This window comes from Varroa jacobsoni, unplaced genomic scaffold (genome assembly GCF_002532875.2).
Source record: "Varroa jacobsoni isolate VJ856 unplaced genomic scaffold, vjacob_1.0 contig02769, whole genome shotgun sequence".
NCBI lineage: Eukaryota > Metazoa > Arthropoda > Arachnida > Mesostigmata > Varroidae > Varroa > Varroa jacobsoni.
Genome location: NW_019214882.1, coordinates 1 through 16,002, shown reverse-complemented (window position 1 = coordinate 16,002; position 16,002 = coordinate 1). Strand labels below are relative to the sequence as shown.

At 44.0% G+C, this 16,002-nt stretch overlaps 1 protein-coding gene across 1 annotated transcript in view; it reads right to left on the bottom strand.

Moving 5' to 3' along the window:
- Positions 1–9,216, bottom strand: part of LOC111272622 (uncharacterized) — a gene marked incomplete at its 5' end in the record, with an annotated part of 37,159 nt that extends 27,943 nt beyond the window's left edge. Inside the window, 1 exon segment of the mRNA XM_022854188.2 lies at positions 9,039–9,216. Coding sequence (XP_022709923.1) covers positions 9,039–9,216 — 178 coding nt within the window.
- Positions 9,217–16,002: the final 6,786 nt, after the last annotated feature.

Genomic DNA, 16,002 nt, shown 5'->3' with positions numbered 1-16,002 from the left:
TAATCTCTCATCTGTTTTTTAGCCTTAAATACTCCACATCAAAATAATATCGAGTTTGGAGCCAGAGTAATCGCAGAAGGCTCGAGGCAGCATGTTCCACTTTCCCTTTTAAATACTTTACAACTTTTTATACTTTTGGCCTGGTTTGAATAGGTCGATGACAACGGTGTAAACCAGAGGAATTAGACTTTGGCTCAGTGCATCGATTGGGTTACCGCTTCGGTTCGATGGCGTTTCTTTGTGGAAGAATCATTTCGGAGCAGATAGCGAGCACCAGGAAACATCATCGTACTTGCTGCTGTTACTGGCATGCGTCGCTTACCGGTCAAACCAACCAGCCAGCCATCCTGGTTATATGAGTATAGATAGTAGTATAGGTCAACGCGCTTTGCTATGGTTCAGTGTGCAAGGAAGTAGGCAAACAAGTACTCGGTAAGGTTCTACGGCACGTTTCACAATGCACTAAGCCGGCATAGGTGAAAACCAGACACAAAAAACAAACGCGAGTCCTACGAGGAGCAAAGGCGAAGACCCCGATTCAGAATAAGAAAAGCATGAAAATGAAACGAGAGGGGCGAACGAAATAGCAGTAAGAGATGAGGGGCTTGCTGTAGTCGTCGGACACGAGGGGGAAGACGAGGAGGCGACGACGCAGGGGAGAGCGGCGTACAAGGAGCGATTGCGGCACTCTGCGAGCCAGCAGAACCAACAGTGCCACTGGCGTCTAGTCCATGCAGACAACCTCTTCTTACTGAAGCTTGGTCATTTCCACGTCCCATCTAGCGCGCACATACGTATGTAAGAACGTAGTAAAGTCACTTCAAACCCGTCATCATCTATGCAGCTGCAGTCGCTGCCTCCCAGCCGTACATAGGCCTTCCTTTTCTTGGATCGTCGTCGCAGCCGTCGTGTGAGCCGGCAAAGCGAAGTCATCGTGTCGGCGCTGCTGGTGCCGCCCACGACCACCATGACCGTTGCTGCTGCTACTGCGGTAGGCGCCTTAGCTGCTAGCGTCATCAGTGCACCATAACCTTACACAGCAAACGGAGGTAGAGGCTAGAGAAGAATTTTTCCCCATTCCATCTTGGTGCATTGCGCCGTCGTCGGTCGCCAAGATCAAACTCCAAGTGCTGTCGGCCCGCTGCACAGTCGTTTGCCCCCCACCCCCCACTCCCAGCACCCCTCGTTTCGTGGACCCCGTACGTCCTTTCGTTGTCCTCCTACGTCTCCTATTTCACTCGCATACACGAGTGTTTTCAGTTTCGACCCCACCACTGCTTCCGCACAGGCTACTAGTGCCAGTATAACCTCGGAGCCGCTTTCCCTTATCTGCCTCTTTGAGAGGACCCCCAGGGCGTTCGCAGAGGAAATGCGAGGGGAGGAACAGGAGAATGAGCGACTAAGTGAGGAAGAGTGAGGACTGTTGGTGGCTGGAAGGTTGGAACGATGATGGATCCACAGATGGCATAGCCGAGCGCAAGACGACTGCTGCCTGTGTGTGCCGTCCGCCACTACTGCTAGGCTTCGAGGGGGTCTGCGAGGAGTAGCTGCCTGCTTGGCACTCTGGCAGCAGGGGTGGTCTGCCGTGCTTCGTAAACTGACGAATGAATGAACTTTGCCACCAGCAATCGAGCGAGGTTCACCTTAAAGCTTCAACATAATCGTGCTTCAACAGAATCAAACTTCCTGCCGCCATTGAAAAACCGCCTAAATGTCCCCATTCAGTCCCACGTATATGCAGTATATATAAAGTGTATATGTGCACGTTCTATAGTCTGATATAAGATTGTGTATCAGGTCCAAGGCTAATGGACAAACGTGGCACTTAAATTTGAATTTTCTTTCTCTACGTTCTAATGCTGTTCCTGATACAGGAAATCTTCGCGTATTTTTATTTTATACTCCTGTCCTATGCATTGAATCGTTTCATGAAATACCAGTTTGTTTTTTTTTTGTCATTTCAAATTATGGCCAGCTCTATGATGGGTACAAAAGGCCGACAAATTACACACTTTTGCAGTTAATCACTTCTCTTTAGTGGTCAAGTCACCTTTTTCTAATACTTATAGCCCTTGAAGCGAATCTTCGTGTCGCTACGATTGCTCGATATCTGGCAATTTACATGCGTAAATTTGTTACATGCTTGCTACAGAATTTTGGCGTAACTAAACATAGATTTATATAGGTTTATATGCTGCACATGTAAAGGGGGCTTCCAGCATGTGATGGCAATTGTCAGTGACGACGCGTGAATAACCGGCTATTGATTCATAAAAAGAGGTGGAAACTATTTGTCTTCGGTTGCATGGTAAACACAATGTGAGAAAATCGTCGTAGATAGGTTTTGCACCCCATGAATGTTATTTACGTGGACACCCCAAGGGTTTATGCGTATGCATGCTTTGAAGTAGTAGTACGAAGATACAAGTCCAGAGCGCATCGAGCCGAAAATTCTCAAATGTTATGCACCATTGTCATATGTAGCCAATTAAAAGATATACGAGATACAGATATTGCAGATCATTAATCTATGTTTCATAGAATGATTAGAACTTTCGATTTTCTATCGAATCCCTCATATTTTTTCCCCATCTGACGTTCCCGGCGGTTGTAATTAATATTTAAAAAGAAAAAAACATGAATGTTAAGAGGTGTGTTTTCCACCTTTTTACTCTTGTCCCATGCTCTTCATGGTGGCCCACGATGACATCGAGCGGCGAAAGATCGCTTCTTCTTTCAAGACAAATCTTCATTAATAAGACGAAGCGGCATGAGGCCGTAAGTCCTTTGAAGGGTCCTTCGGCAGGCTCGCCTGCTGTTACCTTCGACTTGAGCAATTCCCGCAGTTTCATCCTCAGTGAGATCAGGGCTTTGGAGCATAAGACCTCGGGCCTTTGGGAAACGTCATCGCACACATTTCCACCTTAATGGAACACAGATACCCATTGGAACAACGGATTCAATGTATATGTACACAACCGGAATGTGTATATAAACGTAAGCTCGGGCGGGATCTAGCAAAACTGTGTCATACAAAATACAACTAAACGTACGGTATCTGGATCGCAAAGAGCTGGATTTGTTTCATGTAATGAAGAAGTATGTCTGAAAGTGCAAACACTGGAATAATGAAAAATCGTCCTACCGATTTGTGTTTGCCCATTCATCATACCCCAATCGACATCAAAAGGTGGCAAATAAGTTTCAATATTGTGGTTTAGTGCGCTTATCGCTTTTGACGTCGTTCATGACCCATTAAAATATACACAAACATAAATCGTTCTATTGGACAATACACATTATATATTTATCATCATAAGACGTGATGCTCATGGCCGAGCCGTATTTGAGCTGTAGCAATCAAACAGATCCCTTTTGGGATGCTATCGAAGTCGCTGCCAAACACATTTACCACGTCAAATCTGCAGCGTTTCGATTTTGAATAATCGACTCGTAAATTCATGTCTACCGGGCCAACTGAACGACCCAGGTTGGCAAAAGTAGGTCTGTCTTACATATTTCTCTATAGGAATTCATTTACCCAGCTACTCTAGGAACATTCCACTTCTTTCGTCTATGTAATTAAGTTCATCCCGACCCAGATAAGGGGTCAAGCACAGTTTATACGTACATTTTTAGTGTTAGTGTTCTTTCGTTCGGAACGATCTATCGAAGGTTTAATGTCGTCAAGTCGATTAGGGAAATGCGGAACGAATCACAATCATTTAAACAGCAGACAATGTGACTCATACACTGGACTGTTTCACAGTTCTCAATGAGAAAGTGCTAAGTATCGGAAAACTGAAGTACTCAGTTAACACCAATAGATAGTAAACTGGATACTACAAACTAAAAACAGCTCAAGGGCAACGTCCGAGAGTATTGCCACTAGGAGACGCTGGTCAAAACCTTGTCGTACCGTAAAGGGTGAAGCCTAGTGTAAGTAACAAGGTTTGCACATTAACTTGAAGCCGCTTCGAGATGTTCCAAATGTGTCATCATTATTGGATCATATTCATATGGTCTAAGGAACCTTTAATGATTCAGTGAGGACTACCTCGACGTATTAGAACAGGCATAAGCTGTGGTCGGAGGAAATCATCATACACCCTATCGAAGATACCGATCATCTCGATTACTGAGCGATTCCCTAGTTGTTCCTATGTTCTAGACACTATTCGTGTTAATAAGATATCAATAGCCTACAATTGCAGGGTTCTCCTGTTTCGTTTTAAAGCGGTCATACCGTTAAGTATAGATTTAGCTTATTCCATTGTTATGGTACTTGAATATTTTTTTTCCTGTCGCGTTATAATCTGTCCAGGCGTTCGATATCAATATGCCTTTGATGAGGGTCAGAGCTGACATTGCATATAGTGAGCTAACGTTCACATAGAAAATTCAAGTAGATCAACATCGATGATCTCTGCAACCTATTGCTGCTCCTCCAGACACCAGAAACTGATAATGCCTGCGACAGTAGACTGATTTTTTTTGTAGGCGAGCGATGTTAACCATCGTAGAGTAAGACCAAAGTGGACTTCCTATGTGCTACGTTTTCTAATGGAGCGAAGGAAAATTAAAAGGCCCGGTCAGGCTTTAAGAGTCGACAATATTTATCTCACTAAAAGAACCTATAAGGTCTTGGTCTCTAGGAATATAGTAGAGCGTATTCATACTTTGGCGTATATCTATAGCAGTATGAATAAAAGCGCTAATTGAGTACATAAAATATCATATTTATTTTATATGTGTACAGGATAGATGAAACGCAGCAGAACATCGGCGCAGTGTCGATACTCGGTAAACCTAGTAGGTTTCACACAATTGGAAAAAAAACAAGATGGTGGCCGACTTTTCAATTCGGCCATCTGAGCCACCAACCATTCGGCCACCAACAATGTAATCGTATGTCAAGACCACCTTAACTGTATCGTGTTACTTTCTTCCCCTTTACTCGAGGAAATACTATATTGTGTATATAATGTAGACCTTTAGATTTTTGACGTTGAAAGCAGGGAAACATTATTTCGTTTTGCTCGTGCCGAGAAATAAGTTGACGTTGAGTATAGAAATTATTCTATCAGATTAGTATTTTACTATACAGATGCTATAGAACATCCGTGAATAGAAACTATTCTGCAAAGGCGTGCTGGCCAAACCACTACATTGATAACTGGACATCTATATGGCCTTCCGCCGCCATTCTTAGCGATGTGTTTGTAACAGCGAATCGTGCAGGTCGTTTAGAGGTCGGACACGCTCGAGTCACACTTTAATAGCTATATGTTTAAAGGTGAGTTAATACACAGAAAACAAATGCACTGAAAGTGGCCTACCGCCATGGGCCACCGCTACGGGCAGTCATACTTGGCCACATAGTCCCATCACACGATAGTTGTTTTTATTATATTTAGCGCGCTAGTTTTGCGCCCTTACGCAAGCGTTCATTCATGATTCTGTGCTCCATAGGGCGAGCGTCAACATATAGCTAATGGTTTAACTATCTACGCTGTCACCGCTTGACGCGTTTCCGGTGCCTTCCTCAAGCCCAAACAAGACATGATCTAGCGGCCAAAACCGGTGGTAGTCGAAGTAGTCGGCGACGTTGTACTACGCATAGGGCATTGATGGGGAACCTCTGTCCATCAGTGCCCCATCTCCGGTTCCTCTGGGGGCCTCTGAAGTGCTGGGCTAACAATACATTGTCTAATCTTCTCTTCTTCGTCAAACCGCGTGTTTATTGCGAGCACTTAACGCGCTGCTTGCCTGCAAAGTTATGACCGCGAATCCAAGAGCCACCACAGGAGAAAAATCAGCTTCCACTCCCGTCGCCTACACCGCCATTCTGTAAACTAAACGTTGCTGAGTCTTGGCGTAGGACTATGGTTTTCGTCCAGTCAACTTCATACTGAGGTGGCTTTACACTCAGTAGGCTCGTCCTTGCGTTGCTGTTGTTGGCTGCTAAGCTGATACGAAAAGGTCCTTATTTCTTCTAAAAAGGTTTCATGAGTCTTCTATTACACATGCGCTCATATATTCAATAAAATTTCAGAGGTCTTGAGGCAAGACAAGGTTACCCATTATTCCCTTTCCCATTTGACTATCGATTTTTTGCGGAAAATGGGGTTTGCAAATAAAAAAAGCGGCAAAAAAGTGGCAAAAAAGTGTCATAAAGATCTGCAAGATGAGTTAATCGGCGTTCCTCCTTTCATCCAGGATTTGCATTTTCGTGATACAACAGGATTTTATATCTATTTCTTTTCTTCATGATACTCTCAATTCAGTCAGTTCTCCTTTCAAATGGTTTTCTGGCGTTTCATGCTTTATATATAGTGGCTAATTCAGTACTGGTCATATGGACGAGGTTAGGTAAATTGTCGATCCTGAAAGAATTGCCCTCCCAGGAGCAACTGGGTAACCTCAAGGGCGAAAGAGAGAACACAGTGCTACCAAAGAGAGAGACAGAGAATTAAGCTTCTTTGGCTGTTGCTCAGGGCGCTGATTTGCAGATGTCAAACTAGTAAGCGACGGTCTCATTTACGCACACCCTTGACCTACCTAATGCCCTATGTCCTTGTGCCCACCGTCCGAAACTATTCTGTCGAACTGCTAGTAACCTTCAACCGCGTGGGTCCTTAATTTCCTTTTACACACTTCATAGGCTACGCTTTTATATTGGAATCTTGTACAGAAGTTACTGCAACCGACCCAGTGGCCATGTCTTCGGTCCCCCAAATGTTGTTGGGTTCCGTCGTTGCGGTCTTATTGGGTAGAGACCTTCGGGCTCCTGGCCTATGGCGCTTGAACGCGGCAGCGTACCGTGTCACTACTCTTCTATTTGCAGAACCTGAGGCACCTGGGATCACTACGGTGTTTAGAATTTATTTCAAGCATGATGATTGCTGTTAGGGGCGCGACTGTACTCTCCGCCATTCGTTGACGGCATTGACTTCATTGCTTGCCCGTGTCAATCGTGCGGGTCCTAGTTGGCAACTGCTGGATTGATCGTTTAGCGGAGGCAGGGTTGACAAGGCTACATGCGGCTTGCTCCTGAAGGGTGAGAGCGTAACAGGCCTGCTTGACATTCGCGTCTGGCCGTTGAAATAGAGCTCAGGTGAAGATAAAATGGCTGATAGATGAAGTGACCACCCATGTAGAGGGCACAACCACTGGGTTACCAACTAACGGCTGGGTTGGCCGGGTCGCTTCTCCACTGTCGCTCATGCCTTTGGTTGAACTTATGAAGTAATCAACGTTATTTGTTGTAAAGCTTTTCTGCTAAAGATGAAAGGGTGCGATTCGAGGTCAACTCTAACCAAGTTCCAACACGTTGAAGGGAACTATATGGAGCATCAAGAGTTAATCGGCAATCGAGGAAGATGCTGGAACCCCGAAGCCGAAAGGGGACTGAATGCCGCGATAACGACGAACGGGACTGTGAGATGCGAGTAAGCGAAACAATATTTTAAGTAAAGGGTTCAGTAGCTAAAAGGGACTAAAAAAACAGTTTCCACGTTGGGCTTCTGTCTATATGGTTGCGTATATGTATTCTTCGACTTTGCTGGTAATGCAAACCACGTCTATGCTATACGATTATTGCTTTAGAGTTCTTACTCTCTGGGAAGATCCACCACCACCATCTTTAGTGCTTGTCTATTGGAGGACAGTTCTCTCCGCTGCCGTCATTTCTACTCAACTGCTATTTGCGCTTATTTCTCTTTGTGGAAGCCAAAAGTGGTTTACCATGCAGTCTACCGTGCGAGCAGTGGATTACCCATCCTAGCGGGTTCTCTTGTGGAAATCCTTTGTCGTCTACCGTTGAGCTCGCCTATCTGGGAAACATCATTCCATTGCACTAACGGACTATACCTAAAATGATCACCTTCTAAAAGACACTGTTTTTTCTACGAGGGTGAACTGATTCGTATTCTGTCTGTTGTCACTCAACTTCTTCTATTGACTTCTTTTACTCGCAGCGGAGGCATCGAAGACCGTGGCCTCACCATCACGGCTACCTCTGGCTTCTGAAGTCACGTGTGCCAAGCATAACAGGTATATAAAAAGAACTGGCCTGAGTGTGAAAGGCCGACGAGCATGGCCCTCAAGGAGCCATGAACATGTGTCTGAATTCGTTAATTTACAGAAGTAGTTCCCAAATGTCTCATCCAATCATTACTTTCTATCCTTAAGCTGCTGTGGCGGCTCACATGATTCCAGGATGCCAAGATACGCATGCGTCGAGTAAAATGGAGTAAGGCGGAGATAAAAGACTCACACCGAAGAAAACGTGGCTCGTTCGGTTGAAGTGTCCCTGGGGGCATCAGACATGAGTTGCTAATGCCACTTCCTTCGCTGGACATGACGCCATCTAAAAGTGGACGAACTATAGTTTCATCGGACGCACATGTAGGCGGCGTAGGTTTCTTGAGGCATCACGTGAACCTATGATGGACTGTTCTCAGGATTCCCTAGCAGCACCGAAGCGCATACCCCAGGCGACCGTTGGTAATGATAATAGTAAAAGGGATTTTTTTTTTTGCTGCTTAAAAGATAAAACGCAATACTTGCCCACTCACTAATACTATGTTGTTTTCCTACGTTTAATTTATGCATTACAAACTTCATGTTGTTCAACTTGATAAGTGGATCACAAAACTAGCGGGCTACTTTTCTAAGGTCGATAGGGAGACACAGGGGCGAATCTATGCTTTCCATGAACAGCGTTGTTCTTGGCATTCGTCTGGGCAACAACAAAGCAAAGTTTGTAATCTGTTTTACTCAACGACAGAATATCTTTAACATTTCATAAATTGCACCAAATTTCAGTGTAAATTAACAACATTTGTGCGCCTGCCTTGTTCTACCTTTAACACGAAGTGCTTGTACCCGAGTAATTGAAATGATAAAACCAAGTCTAGCTAATTTTTTTTGCGTATTTCAAACTTAAAAAAAAATGACTGAAAAGCATTTCCGGCTTGGTATTGAATATGAAAGTTCTTAGTTTTATCGTATCTGTTTATCGAGGGGTGACTTACCAGCACGCTTCGCGAAGATCTGCGGGGTTGGTTGCATTGAACTTGCGCTCTTTGCCGGAGTCATCTTTCTTCTCGAACATCCCCTGGAACGTGTTGCTGCAGAGCTCGGTGTCCTGGATTGCCTTCCCGATGAAGCACTCCGCACTCGCAACTCCAATTAGCTCCGACATCAGCGACACTATCCAGCCCATTAATGCAAATAGACATAGACAAATACAATATCAATTTTCGTTTCACAATACTTTCGAGAAGCATATGGAGTAGGGTTTTTTTGGGGGAAGGGAAAGAGAGGTTGGGTAAATTTTACATCATTGTTCGTGAAACGCTTCCAATGAAGGGCTGGCACACATGGGAACTGCCTTCGTCCTAGCTTATTCATCATGTAGATGCCCATAGACATTCATTACGTTTATTATTGAGGGACGATGTTAGGAACATGTATCAATGCTCAAAAGCAGCTCAGCTGTGGCATTTCCAGTATCTCGCATCTCGGAGTAATCGTTGTCATTTTCCTGCTTAGTTCCTCTCCGACAGTTTGGGTGCAAGTCGGATCTATCCAATGTTTCTTTTCTACTATACGATTCGAGGTTCGATACGACCGTTCGAATCAGGACAAGATATAGTTATATGTTGTTATTCAATGTTATTGCTACGTACGAATTTGAAGGTCAATATGAAACTGAATAACCGTTCTATACGGATTTGTGAAATCGATATTTCTTAGTGTCCATACGCACACATGAGTACTGAAGTGTCGAAGAAGTCACTTCGATGCTTCGACGAGCGTAACATAGAGTTCCCGCGCTGAGATTTCAGTTGCGTTTGTATAGTTAGTAGAGTAGAGAAAACTTTATGATATATTGTGATACAAAGTGGTTTGAAAATTCCTTCAACTTTCGGTATGCCTCCTCGGGAGCTCGGTCTGTGCGGCGAATCGACAAGAAGATGACAAATAGCTTGCAAGCTATTCGTGGATTGAAACTTTCTTGTACAATATTTCTTTCATTTAAGCTGAATCAATCAGTTCTGGCTGTCAGTATACATGCAGAAGCCCTGAAATTTATGGTTATTGCTCGTATTTACATTACACCGGAGCTTCCTAATGAAGCACAGAAGTTAATTTACGAGATAGATTGCTCTATAACAATATGATAACATGAGACTAGAGATCTAATCTATAGGCCTGATATTATACAATGAGTTAGAGATCAATAAAGGGTGACGTACTATATAATTTACGTCTAAATATATGTTTAGACGAGACAAAAACAGATATTATTTTCAGATCAGATTTTATCTGCCGACAGAGGCATTGCTGACGCACGTGTCTATTCAAAGCAGCTGCCTGTAGCTTCGATGATTGCTTAAATACGGGGCCTAAACCAGTCACAGGTGGGTGTCAGAACTTTGTTCGAAGGTGTCAGAGCATTCTTATTAATATTTTCAAACGCGTTGTTGCCGAAATTTATCAGGGGCTTATCCCATATCTGATAGCCTGATAGATTAAGTACTTCTTCTAGACTATGCTAACGCCTCAGCGAACAAGTCTTGAGCTAACTGGATCGTACAAGTATGTACGCCATTTTGTTAAAAAAAAAAAGTGTGTGCTCTGCCGTTATTGTACACACTGGATTTCGCTGTTTTGCCGCAGACTTCAGAACATCGAATAAGCTTTTTTGGTAAGGGATACGGTATTTTGAAACGGGCCTGATAGCATTAGGTTTTCTTCACTAGACTGAACACAACACGTAGAACGTGGACACCGGCTGGAAATTTGGCTTAACTTATAATAAAAACGTCGTTAAATAAAAAAAAAAAAAAAAAAAAAGAGTCTTTTTTCCCAGACGAATGCTTTCTTATCTCTGAAGATTCGAAACGAATATGGCGATTATCAACCGGGAATCATCGCGTTAAAGGACTGACAAGAAGGAACACGTGTGGCTATAGGCCGTACGGTGAAACACATATGCGGACAGAACGGACGAGTGTTACGGCCCTTACCAATAACCGTACGCATTTTTGTCGCTATACAAAACGAATAAGTAGCACTAATACCGGCACTAGTGCATGTATGTATATTAACGCAATGGGTTCCATCTCCCTTATCTTATATTGTAAGTTTCTGATATATAACTAAGAAGCACATCGAGCATTTGCAGCTGGACGCAGAATTAAAGCAATAAAGTACTTAGAAGTTGATTGGAAGTTGCCTTGTATCTTACTTTATGCTCAAAGTGCTAAATCTAGGACCTAGTATTTGCCGGCAGATTACGTTACGAGAATTAGGTATACAGTTATAGTTAGTTCCTGCATACTATTCCAGAATGAAGAATAGCAGAATTTGTTCCGCAGATTTCACAAACAGTTTTATTCTTATCATTCATTGCGTTCCTTTTTCTTGAATAGTCACACTTCCTTATTGGGCTGTAGCTGCGGAAAATCATCACCAGGCGGTAAGGGGGCAAGCAGTAGGTACAAGTGGCTATCTTCAACCTCGATATTGTCGTCATGCCTTGAGCGCGTCATTCGAAATAAAAAAGATATAAGCGGAAATGTCCTGCAGTATGAACGTTACCGCTATAGAGACGAGGGTCACTGGAATCTAGGCCCGTTCAGCAATACTGGAACTACACAATAAGGGCCACCAGCTTCTCGTCTGTGGTTCGCCTAACGAATGCGAGGAAGGGTGACGTGCTGAAGCAACGTTAGCCATTACGTTCACCCTCGCTACCACTGTAGACCTACTGTACATCTCAGAACTTGCCGCATTCGTTGTCCTGATGGCGTCAACCGACCACTAGTCAGATTGGCATAGTGTAGTGATGGCGCTGGTTCTGTGGATGGCCGGCCAGCAGCGGCAGATGTAGCCGCTGCTGCTGCTTTTACCGGGGCAGGAAAAAGAAGGAGTAGAAGGTCAGACTTAGGCTGCCACGATGCTAAGATCACCGCCAGCGGCAATACCGCGAGATATCATACTACAGAAGTGAGCATTTGTGGAAGCATATAGGGGAAGTGCGCAGGAGTAAAACGAAGAGAAAAAGAAGGAAGAGGGCCGCCCGTTCTCACCCATCCTGTCCCGTTCCTACAGTTCAGGCTGCAGCAGGACTTCCGACAAACGCTGGACAAGGGAACAGGGCAGGAAAACGGGCCTTTAACACCCAGGTCTTTAAGGACGTGTTCTCAGTCGGCTCTTAGACCACTGAGTGGCCCGTTACTGTTCTTCTCGGACCCGAGCATGGTGGTCGAAGAACAGACGAATGAGCGGGAAAGTGTACGGACGACGGAACACGAGCATGCGCAAATGGATGGACGGTCAGACCGACTGCTGCACGGAGAGATGTATGTTGCTTTGTTGCTTGGATCACTCGGGCTGTCACACGTAGGGGGAGAACTACAGAAGAAAAGCGCAGAATTCCGGAAGGAAGTTGTATGAGCGGAACGCTTTGCTAACGCGAAATCTACATATGGGCCGAGGCAATGATTGCTAGTTAGCCAGGCTTGCGACAGTTAGCGCTAAACTTCAGCCTATTCGCGCTATCATAAATGATATCAATAATACAAAAAACAGAAATGCAAATATATATCTAAAGCTGCATTTATTGGCTACATATCACGCAGCCTTTAAAGAGCAGCGTAGCTATTAGGGAAAAGAATCTCGGATGCACTCTGAAGACCAAAAGTAGTTAACCAATTCAAAATCACTTGACAGCAAAGCGTCATACAAATAACCGGCTTATTATGGTACAAACAAACATAGAATTCAATTTGAAAATTAATGGTTCATTATTTAGATTCATTAATTTCGTGACTATTAACCGTATACACCATGTTACTGAAAATAACAGTAAAACTAATGTAACTGTAATACTTAGGCAATTTTACTATAAATAAAGTTTTAAAAAATCATTACTTTAGTGACTTTTTTATGCCGACTATCCTTGCGTATTTATATCGTCATATTTTTGCTTTGGTGAGATGTCGCACACGGCCCGTGTTGCATTTATGCACTGTTCGATTACGTTGAGACGTCTCATCAACTAGCTCGGCACAAGTTTCCCGTTTGACTTTTCGAAAGGGTTTCCTTCAATTTTAGCTTTTATAAGATGACCAACATAAACCGTACGTGGCACAAGCTTAGAACGCTTATGGCTCTCGACATTTTTACTTTCTGAGTTGGTGCCCAGAAGTTCGTTGTTTATATAGGGATGACATTACCGGCGATATGCTGATTTTGTATCTCTTTATTCATAGGAAAAATGGCTATCAACCTGTCCCAGCAAACGAAAGGAATAAAGGGATAGATATTGAAAGGCGATTGAAATTGTCCTTCTAATCCAGTTGTTTGCAAAGGATCAGGACCACAGCTGTACGTGTGAACATCTATGCACGCACAGGAAGGGAGACCTAAAGCAGCCCTTCAGGGAACAAGAGTGGATTACCTGCGTTCGAACAACTGCAAATATACTTCTGTATTTTTCTTGGTCAAGGCACATACACGAACTTGCTGATGCGCCACTTCGGCACTTGCACGGGGTCCGCCAGCAACAGACAACTCGTTTAGTACGTATTCAAGGATTCGGCTTCATGCCAGACTAATTAGAAAATGGATGCAGGTCTTGCTTGAGTAATTAACGTAGCTTAATTAACGTAACATAAGTATGAGAAGGAATTGTCGCCATTTTATAAATCTTCCAAGGAACCTATCCACTGGCTACTATGATGCCGATATGACGATATCAGTAGCGCCTGCGGATAACTAGCAACCCAATGCTATTGACTATTGCTTCATTCTAATTTCGGGCTACCAAACAATTTCTTCGTTTACCATCATCAATAATAGCAGTCAACTTGATTGTCTTCCAATTATGCAGTTGATACGTTTCAGCAATGCATAATTTAATTAAGACAGTGACAATTCAGCGGGAAAACAAATAGACGCTCGCAATTGCGCGTAAATAGTGACTTTCCGTTCGAAAGCTTGAAGATATTTCTATTTATCCATCTATCTATGGCTGTTATTGTTGCTTTGCGCCACTATCCATGATGGCTTGATAGATGAAGAAATATATTAGCTCGCTTCCGTTTTGACACTGGGTTACAGCCTGCGTCGAGGGTGTTACTGAATCGAGCTCCAAGACGAATGCGATGCTCGTAAGTTCTATTTGCTGGGTGAAGATGTGTACCTGTCGTTTACTCGCCTATGTACAGCTTTCGCGATTATGCCAAGATGCGTTAGTAGGAGATGTACAAAAAACAGCCAAGGCTGAATGAGCTCAATACCGCGTTGGTCCACGTCACCGATTACGTTTGCCAGCTGCTTATAGGTTCGACTAGCGGCCCCGAGATCGTCGACGCAAACCCAAGAGCACATAAAACGTGCGCTGCCATTTACGGCAAAGCCAGCACTCGTGATTTGTTCACTGAAGCAGCGCTTAGGCCAACTAATTGAGACTTACCAAAATATCCTTGTCCTACGGTATCTTGTACCCGTGTAACTGTATACTTTTCCACTCTACCTCTTATAGAATATTTTTCTTACTTTGGTATTAGAGAGTGGTCTGCCTGAATATGTAACGCCACACTGAACAAGTAGGACAAATGTTCGATTATTGTCCAAATTTAGCAGTATGTACATATATCCCCAACGCCCCAATAGCTTTCAGTGGGCAGGACACAAGAAAAGAAGTGTTGAGTATTGCCTTTTGCTGCGTTGAAATAAAAGGACTGACCCTTTGTCTTCTTTGATAAGAACAGTTTCCTTATTCCGCGGGTGAAATAGCAAAACAGAACGAGGGTCGCGTGAGATATCATTGATGTCTGAGCCATAGTAATCGCACTATTATACTATCCGAAGCCACAACAAGAAAGCAACTCCATTTGGTGGCGAGTGGCTTATAGTTTGGAATGCTGTTACTACTTATCCTGTTCAAACCCGGAAACCCAAAGCTAGCCCAATTTTCGTGTAGCTCGCCGCTCTCATCTCGCTTTTTGTGCGATGCTAATGTACACTTTGTTCGTTCTCGCTTCCCTCCTTTACGTCCTCTCTTCTGTCCTCTACTGGTTTTGACCTTCCTTTCTTTTTCTTTCCCTCATCCTTCTTACCCTTAACCGCTTCCTCTGTCTCCCCGTTCCGATCTCCCGTTTCCCATTCGCTTCCCCGCCCGCTATTTCGTCTTCCATTCAGCCCTTCCTCATCGTACGGTGGCAGCCTACGGGTAGTTAGCCCTGGGGAAACAACGGCAGACGCCACCAACCCCCAACAGCAGATGCCAACGGAAACAGCTAGCTCAGGAGGAGGACAAATAATTTATTCGCGTAATTAGTGCGATTATTACACGCTTCATATAGACAGTTTCTCTTATATAGTCCCGGTCCCTTAGTTGATTTTCACTAGCAGTCTAACGATCAGACTTCGGCCTTCTATAAAGAGATACCGAATCCTCTCGAAGTCTTCCCCCCTCTATCATCCAAATGGAAGTCCCGCTTCCTTACATCTACTTGCGACCACTCCTCGACACAACCACCCATTCACTCCGCTTCATCTTGACGAAAAGCTATGCTGCCTGTATCAATGGCTAAGACAAAGTTTTGCTCTTCTTAAGGAGAGCCCCAAATACATCTGCTGCAGATTGTGGGCGTAAACAAACCATTTTCCATTCCATTCGGGTAGAGTAGAGACGCGAGTGATGGTAGTTAGCTAGCCCAGGCTTTATAGTGCCGTAGATCGGCTAAAGGCGTCATGCATGCGTCGAAACAGCCACAAACGAGCTCTCAAATGCACACATACGCACCAACAAACAGGCGCACATTTACTCACAACGGCGGGACTAGGTAACTACTTAAAGATGATTGGGTATAGAACTAGAAGTTTATGCAGCGGCTGAACACAAGAAGTCGAGCACTTGATAAAACTGCCATTTCGACCACACATATACAGATTCCTCTGTACCCATCGCCTATATAT